Consider the following 15,785-nt stretch of genomic DNA (forward strand, 5'->3'; position numbering starts at 1 on the left):
TATGTTTTGCATATTTTTTTTTATCAAAACCTATAAATCAACAAGGTACGCAAAGACTGTCATCCTAATAAAAACTATCCTTGAATGAGTACCTTGTTGTGATTATAATTAATCATACTATACATACTTTGTATGAACGAAAATTTCAAGAATTCTGTGAAAGTCGAAGAGTGATAACAATTACGAGTACAACAAAAATGGAATGGTTTTATTATTTGGAAGCTAACGTAGTGTCGTGTGCGTTATTGACAATGCTTACAACTCTCGAGTTGTAAAAAGACAAATGAAGACATCGGCCAAGTAATAAAATTACTATCACGTCTACCAAATTAACAATGATCCGTTGCGTAATATTGTTTGTAATGTGTAATTGTTGGGGTCGGGGCCGTTGTCACCACAACCGATCTCTCTGGCCTTGGTGCATCTACTTCAAATTTACGAAATTGGGAAACCGACAATTTCAGTTGAGTAATAAGGACGGTGAACTTAAAGGTTGATAACATAAAATTGCATTATAACGAGTTCCTTACTGGTTCATTAATTCCGTGTAAAAGAACAAATAAATTAAATGCAGGTATTTGTGCAATTAACTGACTGCATGACTGACAAATTTGCATTTCACACTAATAGGAAGCGTTTTTTAAGTCGTAATGACCGAGCTAGGTTAATTTCAATCGATTTTTGAAGGCAGCTCGGTTGTCGGGAGAGAATGTAGAATGGCTTTCAAAGTTCTTTGTTGAATCCGTTTAATTTATAATTCGGCAGGTAGGAGGGGATAGTCTAAATTTCTAGCTTGGTGTAAAAGGAAACTTCATAATTGCGAAATAATATACATATTCAACATGATCATTGATCACCCATCAACTCTATAGTTACGAATACAAAGTTCATGAAGTCTAACCCTTGAGAAGAAAAAAAATGGGTATTCTTGGCCTGCGATCTAGGGCTCTAGAGCCTCGATCATCATCTATGTGACGTAGATCTTCATCCTATTAAGACACTTTTGAGTTTTGAAAATAGATCCAACGGGCCAAGTCTGGACGATATGCAACAAACAGGTGCATTGCCTTGCAAAAACAACTCAATTTTGGTAAGTTTTCCACGACGTGTTTCCACAATTTTGGTTGGAGGTTCTGTTAACAAAGAACAGTAATAATCTCAGGTCATCAATTTTGTTTGTTGCATGTAATCAGTAACTTTTGGGTCGAGCATATTTCCACTCTTTTGACATTTCTTTGGTCTCTGGGTCATACTGATGAACCCGAGTTTTATCCGTTGTAGCGATACGGTCCAACTGTCTTCAAATTGACTGCAAATCGATCCTCTCGATTGATTTATTGATCAACATTCAAGCATTTGGGTATCTATTTTGTCGATAATTTTCTTGTGTCCAATTCATGGTTAATGATACGAAAAACGCGTTGATATGAGATCGTCTCTGATATTCCTTTTACAGCGGACAACATCGACGTTTTCTGCTGTTGACGCAGAAATCAGTCTTCCAGCTCTCTGCTTGTCTTTATTTTTTTTACTCTTAACGCCTCAATCCAGTTTTTTTTAATAGCATAACAGGAAGCACATTGTTGGTCTACTAATGTTGTTGTCGAGAGTTTCTTTGCCAGATAACCTTTCCATCCGGCATGGATTTAAGAAAATAATCCAAAAATTACATTTTTAACAAACTTGGCACATGCACTTCTCAATGTTTTTACTGGCCGTGGTAACGGCATTTGTTTTTGTTCATTAGAAATGTCCAAATTTAATTATCAGTAGCCTTGGTATTTACCACAATTTTATGCACTCGAAAAAAAAAATTAATAGGTTTACAGTTAACTACTTCCACTACTTGTTGATACCTGAACTGACTTCTCACGATGTTGCAACAATAACACCAAATTATCGCGTGACCTGAATAACTCGTTTTCACAACGCGGTTATCAATTTTGGCTGTTATTAAAATTATTTTTGCTAAGCCAAACAAAAACAATTATGTAAGGGGCCTAAGGTAATTAAAAAGTTTTGGCAAGGCCCCGATTTGAACCTGCTGTTGTACTGGTTAAAAACATAAACAAAATATTTTAACCAGTTTACGTCTAAAATACACGCCGGCTTCACTCCGTGGTTATTTCAGTTGGACACAACTCCTGTTTTCTATAAATAGGACACGTTCGAGTTTTCACTTTGTAAACAAGTCGTGTAGTTTCGTGGCAGCTACTGAGAAAAAAAAAGTTGCTTGTGGGGGTAATTACAAACTTATTAACGGAAGACGTTGATGAATTGGTGCGTAATTTTACGAGTGCAGGAGGGTCAATGTTTTTGTAGTCGAGTGTAGTGTCCATTGTTTTTTGAGTTCTCACACGAAACAAAGGATCGTACCCTTGACCTTTAATTATTCGATTCATCACTTGCCAAAAATAATGAGATTGCATAACTTGCAATTTTCACGCCACCCTCGCCGCAACGAGTACACCTCGTAATGAACGTAATGACACAGAGCGAACGACGGTGCATTATAATTTAGCGCAAGTGGAGCAATTTCGTCTTCTTTTTTTGTCCAGCGTTCACGAAATCACGTTCTTCATTATTCATTTCATTGTCTCCGTGCAATTTTTATATAACATCGCAGGCGCATCTGATTGCTACAAGTGAATAATAATAACAAGTGAATAATGACCAGGATTGCCGCCTCTGCCAGGGTGATTGACTTACATAACAATACTGATCCGATCTGAGGGTTAAAAAGAGGACTGTGTCCAGACTTGGCGAAGGAACAATGAGGGGGTGAAAGCTACGATTCGTCTACTAATTCATTTTAAAATTTAACGTTTGAACTGCATGTAAATGGGAAAATCAATGGCTGGGCAGCGTACGCAATGCAGTCGATATTGGGCCCGGACCAGAGCCCCTTCGTGCCCTTTCCAAGGTCGTTCAATGTCATTATACATTCAATATCGGACGCCCCTGAACAGATTAATGAGGGACTGGAGCCACCCTTGTTGCCGTGAACATGCAGCGTCTATTTTTGGTCGAGTTAAACGAGCGCATAGGTGGCTGGGGAATGTTTGTCGATTAATTGGACAACCTTGACATTGACAGTCGCCAAGAACGTCGAATCGAAATCCTATGAGAACGGGAAATTGGCGACGTTAGAAAACAATCGAATGGCGGTCATGATCAAGGCCGGGTCGATTTATTTACGTTGTAGGTACGATGCGGAACACTACTCGTTGACGTTGTTGTTGTTATTATTGTTGTTTTGCAAACGGCTAAATATAGATCAATTAAAGTAAATCGCAGTAAAAAGACACCCATTGTTGGAGACAATTGTACAAACACAATACACACACATATCCAATTATTGTATCGTTCACGGTACAGTCGTTTTCACAATACGACGCACGAAAATGACAAAATTTCAAACACAGTTGTGAGAATGCAGGTCCTGGAATGCAACATTCAGGTGTTTTTTTTTTTATTTTCTTAAAAATTCATTGGCGATAAGATCGTTTAGTACCACGATATCGAGCGTAGGGCGTGATTTAATGGTGTTTTAATGGCATACGGCCGCACGATCGCCGAAGAGCCTTCTTCACGCCGGCGAGGATGTTACGCCAAGGCCGTCGAGTCTTGGTCGAATGCTCCACTGCCTCCATTTAAATACGGGACAAAACAATGTGAAGGTCAGATGTATCGTCGCGAAAAGACGAAAAACGTGGGAGAAGTTTGCTTTAACGTAATTCCTCCATCCATTCAATTCTCCCCCAGCCCCAGAAGACAATCCTTCACAATTTTACACGCACACTGCCGCCTCCCAGCGTTACAAATCCGAACATGGCCGTAATGAATTCCAACAGCCAAGACGGATTTTCTTGAAAGTCAGAAATAAATACGCGCTCACACGCTGCGCAGACTGGGAAGGTAGGGTTTTATGTCTTTAATTTATGTTTGGAGTTAATTCGATAAGTATGTGGCTGTTAAATAACCTGTTGGCGGGCCCGATTGTGAAGACGGGGCAGCATTCTGTGGTTTTTACTTTATTTGGCGGAGGATTACAGGACGCGGTTTTCCTATTTCTTCACAAAGGCTCGGACGTGCCCGCGGCCGAACTGTCAGGTACAGTTGGCAGCAATTTGCTAAAAAGAGAGGGCCACCCTGTTTTTTACATCGTCCGGTAGTCGAGAAAGATTCGTGTCCGGTTGATTTATGACGTCTTCGAGTCTCGCAAATTTTAGATGCAGTTCGTCCGGACGCCGGAGGAATGAATCCAGCCGAATACGGCGAGGAATCCGGGGCTTCCCAGCTATTCCGGAGCTATGCGAGCTCTCAGCTGCAGACCAGCACTCCGACCACAGGACAGTAAAAACCTTTTAATAGCCGTTCGAAACTCGCAATGTTATCAAACAACAAAAAAATCTCGCCAATTTTTCCCCGAAATTTAATCAACCACCACCACATTCGCCCCTTTCATCGTGGCTCTCCGAGAGCGATTTTACGGCCCCGCGTACACGCAATTTCTATTCAATTTGCGACATGGAAATACAGATTATATTTTGACATTTGACGGCGATCAATGTAAATCCAATCCGGAGGAGTGTTTGGAGCAGAAACGTTTCGGCGGTGGAACATTACCGAAATGCTGCTCTTGTAACTAGAAAGGAAAATGAGGGATGTTATTACCCTTGCAATATCCTCTCGTCTTGCTGACGTTTCCTTTTTCCGCAGACGTTTTCGATTCTTGTTTGTTCGCATCAAACCGATTGGAATTTAAGAAGGGGAATCGGAATAACTGCGGGAAAACAATGCACTCCTAGTTGGACCCGGACCAATAACATCCCAGATATTCGCATTTCCTGTCCTGAATGCATTCAGTGATATCGGCGGGCAAGGATTTTTGCAGAGTTCGACGGTGCCGACGTAATGAGCCATCAAAGTCTGTGACGTTTCGGGAATAAAACTCGACTGCAGTCCCTTTTCCCGACTCGTGACTCAAACAGACGAAAATCAAATCCAGACAATTCCTTAATTGCGCTTAATGTTTAATTGCAGAGTCGGAGGCGGCGCCAATGGGATTTTCACTCGTCGACTGGATTTCAGCTCCTTCAACGCTTTGCCGAAGAACAAACTCAATTCTTATCAAATTAAGGTAAGAGTTTTATTATAGATCTGTCGTGATTATCCGATCTGAACGCAACAAGACTGAACGGTTTTCAATCTCGATCAATCATCCGCTCGATTAGACTTTCAAGATCTCGGTGCCGGTAATGTTTTCATTTTGCTTGCCCGACTATTATCGAGCTTGCAGCTCAACTCTTCCATTCTAATTTTAGTGACTCTCTCATCCTATTATTTCTATTAATCTGTTTAAATTAAAATCGTAATTTCTCGATCACGTGCCAGACGAAACAAAATGACTCGTCTCTCTTGCATCTGCACTTCATGGTTCAACGAGCACTCGTAATATGTTGCTACTTAAGCTCATTGATTTTGCTAGTTCGCTGTAAATCCTAGAGCCGCATTTTATCTGCGGGGTTTAGATCTGTAAGCTCGTTATTTTTAATATCGCGATTTGCGTTTGCATTTCCATTTAGTATTCAGAGAACATACACGACATATGAATCAATTAACATACAAATGCATTTTATTGATCCCATTTACCAACGAACGCAGCTCACTAAAGCACTATTAAATGCGAGTTTCCAATATCGCAACACGTTCAACTAGAACTAGTGAATGTAGTAGTCGAGTAGAACTAGTTTATGTGATTTTTCTCCATAATCACGACCGATCGTGCAGAATTCTTCACCGTTCGTTAGGGAAATTTGGAGTTGTTGATGGCGGTCGAACGGTGTGATTTTAGGTCTTCGTAAACGCATTAGCAAGCAGAAAGAGTAGCGTCTGCATTTTGCATAGACCACTGTGCAAATAAAAATATTAATGAATAATGTAGACGAGCGCAAAGCAAGAACAATAAAGCAATCAGACTGCGAGGATATTAAAACCGCCATTAGTCACAATTACGAGACAGAACTACATATTCAGAGAGAACTTAACAACAAACGAACCACTTGTCTTGGACGACGTAATTGACGGCGCCACATATTGTTAAATTTCGCTAATAATATTTTGTTGCACTACGTACGAGACCCGACAATTTAGAACGATGTCCTTCGACAAATACGGAAATTACACAAAATCGCAGTTAATTTCCTTAATGTTGAAGATTCTGATGAAGTTGATTGAATGGGTTTTTTTTGTAATCAAAGAGGTCGTCGTTTTTTTTTGTGAACAAATTAATTTGTCCAGCGAGAGAAGAGAGCATTTTTAGTATTCCGGACGTGGTAACTACTAGCAAAAAATTCTTCACTGTGTGCCATTCGAAGTGATGAAAAGAAAGCAAAGCCCTCGACAACAGAACTGCGACACAATCGAGTCTGGGACGTGTATGGAATGGCGAACTTATCGTAACATTGTTAGTTTTGAGTAATTAACGAAAAACGTCGATTTAATTGTGTCAATACAAATTGTGATTGTCTCTGAAAAAGCTCGAACGCTTGTCTTTGAAAAAGCTCGAACGCTGCCTCGGGGCACAGGAGTGCTAACTGAGTAATTTTTCCTCGTTTGAAGTGTTGCAGTTCATTATCATCCTCCTCCACAGTTGAAACAATTTATCATTAACCGAATTGTTTCCAGTCTTTACAGTAATTTTCGGGTGCATTGACTTGTCCCAGAAGTGTGACACGAGAGAACCTACTTAATTCAATTTGTTGGCATTAGTCACTCCCATTGAATGTAGTTGATGTATTTGTTCGCGAAAAATTCGCCGTTGAACATGGTCAAGATAGATTTTAGTCGACTTTAATAGAGCTTCCCATAGAAACAAACGTCTCAAGTGCATCGACACACAGATGCTGAAGTTCGGTAAATTTTTAAGTGGCGAATCAGTCAATTTGATTGGATATGAAAAGCTCCGTCAATTTATTTAATTAAAAAATGTTGAAAACATTCAAGTTCATGAATAATTTAGCCGAAACATAATTAACTATTAGTAAATATGCATGTTTTTGAGGTTGGTCAACAAGTTCACTAATTATATATGTTTCAAAATTGTGGGCAGTCGAAGCTCAGTTTTTACTGATCCGGAGAAGAATTTAAATTCTGGATCACATTGAATGGAGTATTTAAAGAATCCAAGAAACGACTAAAAGTTGAACATTACTGTCAGCAGGGAGAGGGTATAGCTAGAATTTTTAATTGAGCATCAGTAGATTTTTTAAATGTAGATGGAAATGTTCTGAAAACAATTTACAGTAGTAAGTAGGTATTTTGTCCTCAATTTGTAGTGCGGTCTCGATAGGGACGTGGCAGTAAATTTGGAAATGAAAGCATAATCAGCGGAGGAAGCCTTTCCAGCAGCCCCTGAAGTGCACGTCAGCTTTAACGATAGAAACCATACAAAAATTAAACTTGGGCGTAGCAGCAACGAATTTAATTTGCAAGATATCCACAATCCGATTTAGCTCTTTCATAGGCAACTACGCTTAGCAAATTGAAATAAATCGTCCGTAGAAAGAGAAAAAATAGTCGCAAACGACTTTCCTGCCAGTGACAAGCGCAGCGAAAACCACAATTTCGAATAAAATCAAACGGGTGCGTCAGATCGATAATAATAATTAAAATGTCAGGAACAGGGTTTAATTCCTGAATGCAATAGACGAAAGTCCATATTAACTCGAATCCTTTCTGGACAATTTGTTATAAAAGAACGACAAACTCTTCACTAAAACAAGTCTTTCCTCGAAACTGGTTCTCGTTTGGGTTAATTTGAAAAAACATTGTATTAAATGTACAAGAAGTTAATTTATCGGGACGTTTTAGAATCTCGGAAGGAGATTATATTGGAGATAAATTCACTTAATGCTGCTGCTCCAAACGTATTAAAGCGGGCAAGTCCGTGTATTTTGTTGTTGGTAATTACTAACGAAGCCATACTCACTCTGTTGGTCTAATCTGGAAAAGTAACGTGAGTGCAAACGCATTCTGTTATAATCGTGCAACTGCAAACAGCGTAGTTAGAATTGTTGCTCCGTAAATTGTACCTTAGCAGACCGATGAAAATTATTCATTAGTTATGTTGTTTGAGAATTTGTCCCCAGTACCTGCAGGTCGACATTGCATTTCCAGCTCAGCCCAAGGCACAAAATTACAAAAAGGTTTCAAACTTGCATAACTGGGAAAGGCGAATAAGTAATGTGCTTTCGGGTTGCGAGTAATGGGCGATTTGAAATTGTCACCGCTGTAAATTAGCAAGTGCCATAAAATTAAAATATTGCGTTTCAATTGCCTATTTTTAAACGAAGGTTTTCATCTAATGTTTGTTGTGTCTTCACCACTAATGATAACAAATTAAAATAAATACAGTTCAACTAACGATCGAATCTCATTTATAATTAAAAATGATGATCAGTTAAGAATATAAATAAATAGTTGATTTGTTGTTGTATACAGTTAAGGAACAGTCAAAATAAAAAAAGAAAGAATTTTCAACAAACTAAAACGAAGACAATTTTTTTTTTACCGTACTTTAACATTCACTTTCAACATTGCTTGTTTGAAAATACATATTTCACAATTTGCCAGCTAAAATCCGATACTGTCCTGGCTTGATTAAAATTAAACTTATTTGCAGAATAAGTCCTTGATCATTGCAACATATTGAATTTGCATTTGTTTGGTACGAACAAGCAATTAACCAGTTCTTTGAATTGACATTTTTCAGTACCCGAAGAAAACATCGGAGAAATGTAATTTTTGGAACTGATAAGATAAGTTTTTATTTATTTTTATGTCTTCGCCGAAGACGGGGTATTTGAATGTGATCGAATTGATGGTTCTTGTCTTGCAGCAGAGATATTTAAAATCGGTTCAGAAAATTGCACACTGTACTTTTGTCCTGAAGAATATATTGTATCTCGTTTTTCGGTGCGGATCGATCCCCTTGGTGTCCTCATCGCAGTGTTGCTTGGGTACAGCAGGAACGGAAGCGCGGTGGGGAGGTGGCACGCGTAATGCGTGCGTAAAAAGGGGAATGCTCAATGCACTGGAGGATGAGGTAGGATATGGATTTCGCGCGGCCCTGCCCCAAACCAACCGTGCGAAATAAAATATGACAACGGCATTTTAAAAAGCAACAAAGTGCGGTACCCTTGAATGCAAAAATAGTTTCGCACGGTACCACACCGCTCTCATCTGTCCATCCACTTCTGCATTCCGAAACTGTCGCTTGGGTTTTTTCCATGAGCGTCAAAACCAGTAACGCTCATTCCATTGTGAACCGCATCATCCGAAGAAATCTACACTGATTGACCATGACCCAACTAAAACAACCGGTTAAACACTCGGAGGGTGTGGTTGCAGCCGTGAAAGAAGGATGCAGGATTATCTTATGCAAGCCTCGTGTCATTGCGTTGCTCGACCAGACGATTATTCTTCTTGATTTCTCCCAACCGGTCACGAGAACCACGCAGGATGTTGCCGATATGATGGCCCCTCGATTTCGTCGACGTTCGTTGCGGCCGTTCGTAATCCAAAACGTGTTGGGCCACCAAGGTTTAGAATGCAGTTACGCAACCCCACCTTCTAGAAGGGAACCCAGCGATTCTACCAACCCTCATGGTGATCGATAGCGTACAACCCCGGGACTTTTTTTTTGTCCCTGGATTTACCTGCCACGTGCTGTTGGCCACTTCATCAACACGAATTAACATTAAAATGCAAAAACAAAGGGCTTTTCGTGCATTCATTGGCAGTCGGTTCTCGGTTACGTGGCATTGGAAGAATGTTAATGCCAACCAAAAAGATGCATATTCAAATTAATTGGCGTGCAGAGACTGCAGGGGAACACGTGATTAAATTTAAACGTGGATTAATCGACGATTCAAATGCCAAAGCGGTGCTGGGTTGTTCCCATATACAATTTCCGATAATTAAAGGTAAATGTTGAGAGGATGCAACTCCGATATTGAATAGATCAAGGGAAGCATTGTAATCACCAGCGAGGGATGCAACCAGGAGAAGCGGGTCGTAAAAAACCCCATAAAAATTATTGACAGATTTCAAACAATACTTTACGATTCTTCTAAAGAAGTCGTTAAGATTCATTTTTTAGAATGGTCATAAATGGCACGTGTTAGGTGCCAAAGTTGGGTAAAATAAAATGCAACGGTTTTAACAGTCGTTGACCTCTACTATTACACAGCCAACTTTTGTTAACAACAATAGCGACAAAAAAAATGTGAATGTTGTGTGAAATACACGATTAGTTTGAAGTGTGTGTTTGAAAAACGAGGTTACGGTTCATTTATTTTTTGAGGTTGAGACAAGTAGAACTGGTCTAAAAGTGAAAAAATCTTTCAACACATCTACGTAAAATAAATGTAGAGCCACCAGACATTTCGTAATTATGACCACCCACATTGTAAACCAAACCACGACGACTGGGATGCTAATAGAAATAATTAAAACGAAGTGCCTGGTGGTGTTAGTTGGTTCCGTAATAAAATGTCTCGATATAACTTTTCCAAGTAGACTTTCACAACACCAAAACTTCTCCACGGAGTTAATAAAATATAACGCAAGTTTGCATTCATATGCGGATAAATAGCAGGAAGAACGCGATATCATTCTCGGCAGAAGGTGGTGCACGGGCCGCGGCAAAGTTTTAAACCCCCACCGGGAAAAGACGGGATGGGATTAAAATGTTCAAAATTACTGGAAGTAATTGTGTCTTTGTGAAAACTGAATTGATTTTGTCTTTTTTCTGTCGCGCTTGTTTTGAGAACAATCTTTTAATTTGCTTGATTTGCAAAAGCAAATTTGCGCAGTCAAATTCTTTGCATGATATAATCTTGCTTAGCTGCTCTTGAAATAAGTTTTGAAGCTTAAGGTTTCCCACGCTTTACTTAAGATCCGTAAAAAAGAATATCGTTTTTTAAATCTACCCAAATAAATTCATGTGAGCTTTCTAGCAGAGCAGCCACACCGTTTTGAAATGAGTTTTTTGAGTCTGATACTGGTGCAGAAACAAAAAATTAAATTTATCTCTGAAAGGAATAACAACCATTTTTCATTATCAATCTCATTCGAAAGAGGTGGATAGATTTTTTTAATTCGCAAAGCTCAAATCCCGTTGAAAACTCCGTTTTCCCGTTTTTTGCTTTTGCCGACATAAACCCCCAGAAATCGAAATATTTCCTCTTTCTGTTAAACGTTTGGATTTTTTGAAATGTGCTCTATCCCCGGCGGGGTGGTTTGTTCGTAATCCTTTTCCATACCTCAACCACCCTACCAGTAGGTGCATCGCAAGCTTTCGTTTGTCGGACAGACGGGTCGTAAGTTGTCCAGTCTCGTTACGTCCATTTTCACTTCTTATATGGCCAGACGAGGCTGGGCCCCACGACTGAAGAAATTACGAGTGGCAGGCGTTCTTGTACCGTTAAATGCTGATCCTTGCGCGTATGTATTATCTGTTGCTGCGCCTTTTTTTCCGTTTTCTCTGCGGTCTGTGTAATTTCAAGCGTCGCCTTTGTCGTTTTTCGTTTTCGTACATCGTCTCGCTAACATAATTGCTAATTACTTGGAGAAAACAGCGGCAGATTCATGATGTCGTATTAAATTCGCCGCAGAGGAAGACGGCACGACCGGAGCGCGCTTTGTCGCAGCTTTTGGACGACGATTTAAGATTGGATACAACGGAAAAGTAATTTTCTGAGTAGTTGGAACTGCAATATTTTTATAGGCGCTATCGCCGTTGTACCATCGGTAAATACGAGCACTAACCCGGGCTTCGTATTAAAACCGATACAAATACTTCCGAATGGATTTTAATGCAAAAAACAAAACACAATGCCGGTGCAATCCTGTCTCCTTCAAATGTGCACATTATGCCGTATGGAAATGAAATGAAAAAATCTTATTAACTATGCATCAGCCAGAAATACACACATATTTCCACAGTCGAAATCTTCCTGGAAATGATACTCCATACAGTTCAATAAATCCCACCGTGCCCCGACGTTAAATATTGAACGATAGTCATAAACAAGGTAAAACCTTATTGTAAACACTCGATTAGAGTTTACTTACCTGAATGCGCCATTTCCAATTAACGATGAGAATTGACAGCGGTTTACTAGTCTAGAACTTCCCCACTTCCACTTTTTGCCGTCAAATCTATTATTCCCTTTTTGTACATTTGTGTCTGTTGCAGCCATAGTTTTGTCTCGATCCGTCCATAGATCAATTTCGGATTTTATTGGGCACAATGCGTACCAGAGGAGGCCATAAACGCCGTAAACACGGCACTCCGACGATTTATTTTCAATTTGGCGGTGGGAAAGCCGCGAATATTTACCGTTTTTATCGGAAAACTCTCCATTTCCATCAAAGCACACAATTTGCATCGGTCGGTGATAAATGCCTTTAATAAAACCTGTGTATGGTCAAACACCGATTTATCGTCGGGACATTCCTTGACCCGCAGCGTGAAAATTCGAGACGCACTTACTAAATCATCTCCGTCTCTTCTGCCCCTCGTTTTTGCGCATTTTATTATTGTTTTCGGTCCGTAATGTTTCCCTTAAATCGCGAAAGCAAGGGGAGTTTCCAGTGTCGCGGGCACATAATTTTTTGTCGGGACAATGGCAGCGAGATTCGATGCTGAATAAATTCTTCTCGAGTGGATTTAATTGACAAATAATTTTGGCCGAGACGTCGTCACGCCTTCCTGCTTCGACGATGGTATAATAAAGTGCTCGTTATTGTTGTGTGCCGTGTCATTATCATATTGAATTATTGAACGGGAATCGGGGACGCAATTACGGATTCTTTTAGGGAGAAGCTCGTCAATTAATAATTCTTTTAATACGTTAGCAAGCTTTGTAATGCACCGTAATTTCGACTGACAATGGTGTGTCATCGAGGGTGTCCGATTCTGGTTTGTTAATTTATTCTGTTTGAGTTTGCTTTGAAAGAACCGGGGGGACGCGTTTAATTGTGGGTGATCAAAAGGTCCGCATCAGATTGTTAAACCTAATCTTCTTCAACAATCACCACACTACATTTCATCACAGTTTTGTTTTTACCGAAGCTGACATCAGTACCGTCATAATTCTGTTTTCTTTTTGGACCGCAACCAGTTTGTCGAAGTACATGGACCCACATTTCTGGTTGCATAATCCTGGCCGTGACCCATCAATGACCGCAGTTGCGGACTAATTAATGAAGTATGATCGCAATAAAATCGAAGTTTAGTCTGGGTTCTGGTTGCCTTAAAAGGCAATGTAACCTACACGCGAGCTTGTCACGTATTTCACCGCATAAATATACATGTTGATCCCAATGCGTTTTGGATGACAATACCGCGTCTGTGTTGTTGTCTTTTTATTTATGATTTAAACATGCTCTCTCATCTCGAAGCCGAAGGTGTGCCCCCACGTTACATTGTTTGTAATTAATTTATACGTCTCATATGCAAATGACTGCTACTTCGGTTCGTAACGGCGAAATTTTGCTAATTTTGCTGGGGAATTTATTAGGACCGGTCTCGTGCAATGGGGTAAATGTGTCCAGTGCACTTTTTGCGGGTGTTGTGTGCATGACGCCGCTCACAGAAAAAAAATACTAAAGCACTAATTGGTGTTGTAATTTATGTATACTGGGTGGTGAGAAAAAATTGACTAATTGGTGAGACTGCCGCGTGCTTGGGGAGATAAATCAAAATTTATTGGATGTTGTGTTGTTTTGGAGAAGAATCACATAAATTTAGATACCAATAAAAACCAACTAAAATCCCTATTAATAACCGGAAACCACAAAAAGCGCTTAAGGAGTTTTCATTTCCATTTTTATGAATTTAATGCTCTTACTCGGAACCGGAGTCGGGTTATTTCAATAAATTAAAGCCGTCACTTAACAGTTGTAAAGAAATACCTAGTTGGGGAACAAATTGCCAGACGAGTTTGTAACTCGCTAAAAATTTTTGATTTTCAGAATCATAAAAAAATTCTAAACCCGAGCCAGATAACAGTTGGAATGTTGCAGAGCTTGGGCAAGAGTTATTGCAGTTGTTACAGTCGAAGTTATTTCCAGAAAAATAGAAATTTGTAGCCTGAATTTGTACGAAACATGTATGTGTTCGCGATAACATCGTTAACATGGTTCTTTTTCCATCCACAAGGTAAATTGCGTCTCGAGATTTTTCGATAGCAATACATTAAAGTTTGTCGTTGCAAATGAATGGTCGTGAAATGCGCTCGCTTTCATTCATCGATTAAACTTTCAATGGGAGATAATGAATTGATTTAAGGAGTCGCGATTCTTTTTCGCAGATCTGATCATCGACCTTTCCTATTTCGGAGCTGATAAGAGTATTTTTGTGCCGCTAATCGAATCATGAGCCACTTTTGCAAGTTGATTCTATCAAACAAAAACTTCCTCAATTTATGTTGAATTGATTTCAGCGAAGGCAGAGTTATTTTATCTGTCTATAAATCGGGAAATTATTACTTATTTCCCGGTTTCTGATGCCATTTCCAGATTATTTCAGGTTGTTTTTCAGTCGCTGGAAAGAAAAGTAATTACATTTTTGGCGAATATCGTAGCAAAATTCCAAGTTCGATAGGTGGGAGTGAGCATAACACCGCGAATAAATTAATTTTTATCGTTGTTTTTAACAACATTATGGTAAATAAAAGTTAAAAATAGCATTCTAGATTAGCAAGGTCGCCCATTATTAAGTCACTTTTAACAGTTAATTGGCATAAATAACGACATTATTATTTTGCAAATAAACAGATTACATACATGACTAAGTTACTGCTATTGTCATTAAAGCTCTTCAAACGCATTGAAAATTTTATCCACAGCGAAGGCCACAGCAATTGTTCCCAATTCAATCCTCTTAGTGGCGAATTTCTTTCTAAGCTGAGACACCTTTTCTGACAAGGATAATCGAGAAAATGCTAAACGGGCTTGCTCAAACTTCACTTTTAATCTGTTTTTTTCATCGCGACCACGAAAACTGCCGGATTACCTGTCGCGAATTTAACTTACAATTGGTCGTAATCTTCCATTTTTGCATTTATTTGTCGGATAAAAGGCGTCCCGACGAGCTTTTATGTTTTAATAGAAAACTGAAAAGGCGCAGCGACGTCTCTTCCAGATCTCATTTCCTATCGATGATTACTAATATCGGCATCCGTTCCTTGGGGAATATTGCTTATTGCAGACCCGAATGCCGTCTCAAATATTATCTTTATGCGAATAACAGAGGAGGACGCTCTTCGATATTGTGCGCAATTAAATCAAGAGTTTCTGGCCTCGCCGATGCATCGTAACGGCCCCCACAGTTTAATTATCCAGAAATGTAATGGCGAAGTTGAATGAAGTTGTCAGTTTAGAATATTGCTGGCTTGCGGCGTTTGTTTGTTGTTTGGCGACGAATGTTGTCCGAAAGATGATGGCCAGACGGATTAATCGGCGTAATTGGCGAAATTTCTCGTGGCAATTGGAAATTGCCTCTAATTTGACCCAATTCGATTTTAACATTCAATTTATCGAGAATTTGGTGCGGATTCGCCAACGGCTGAAATATCGGGAAGTAAATTAGTTTCGTCTTCTCCCCTGGATTCGGGGCGGACTAAACGACATTTAACCCTTTCGTGATCCGGTAAATTCGGGAGGAAATTATTGTGCGAAAAAGTGAAACGAGGCAATCGTTTTCCGGCTGT

The 15,785-nt window shown here is 39.6% G+C and overlaps 1 protein-coding gene across 2 annotated transcripts in view; it reads left to right on the forward strand.

The window, feature by feature from the left end:
• heca (headcase) overlaps positions 1-15,785 on the forward strand; it is a 70,491-nt gene that overhangs the window by 15,032 nt on the left and 39,674 nt on the right. For both annotated transcript variants that reach the window (XM_069054998.1, XM_069054999.1), the window contains exon 2: positions 5,047-5,143. In XM_069054998.1, the coding sequence (XP_068911099.1) occupies positions 5,047-5,143 (97 nt within the window). The remainder of the gene's footprint in view (positions 1-5,046; positions 5,144-15,785) is intronic.

Source organism: Tenebrio molitor, chromosome 7 (genome assembly GCF_963966145.1).
Source record: "Tenebrio molitor chromosome 7, icTenMoli1.1, whole genome shotgun sequence".
In the NCBI taxonomy this organism is placed as follows: Eukaryota; Metazoa; Arthropoda; class Insecta; order Coleoptera; family Tenebrionidae; genus Tenebrio; species Tenebrio molitor.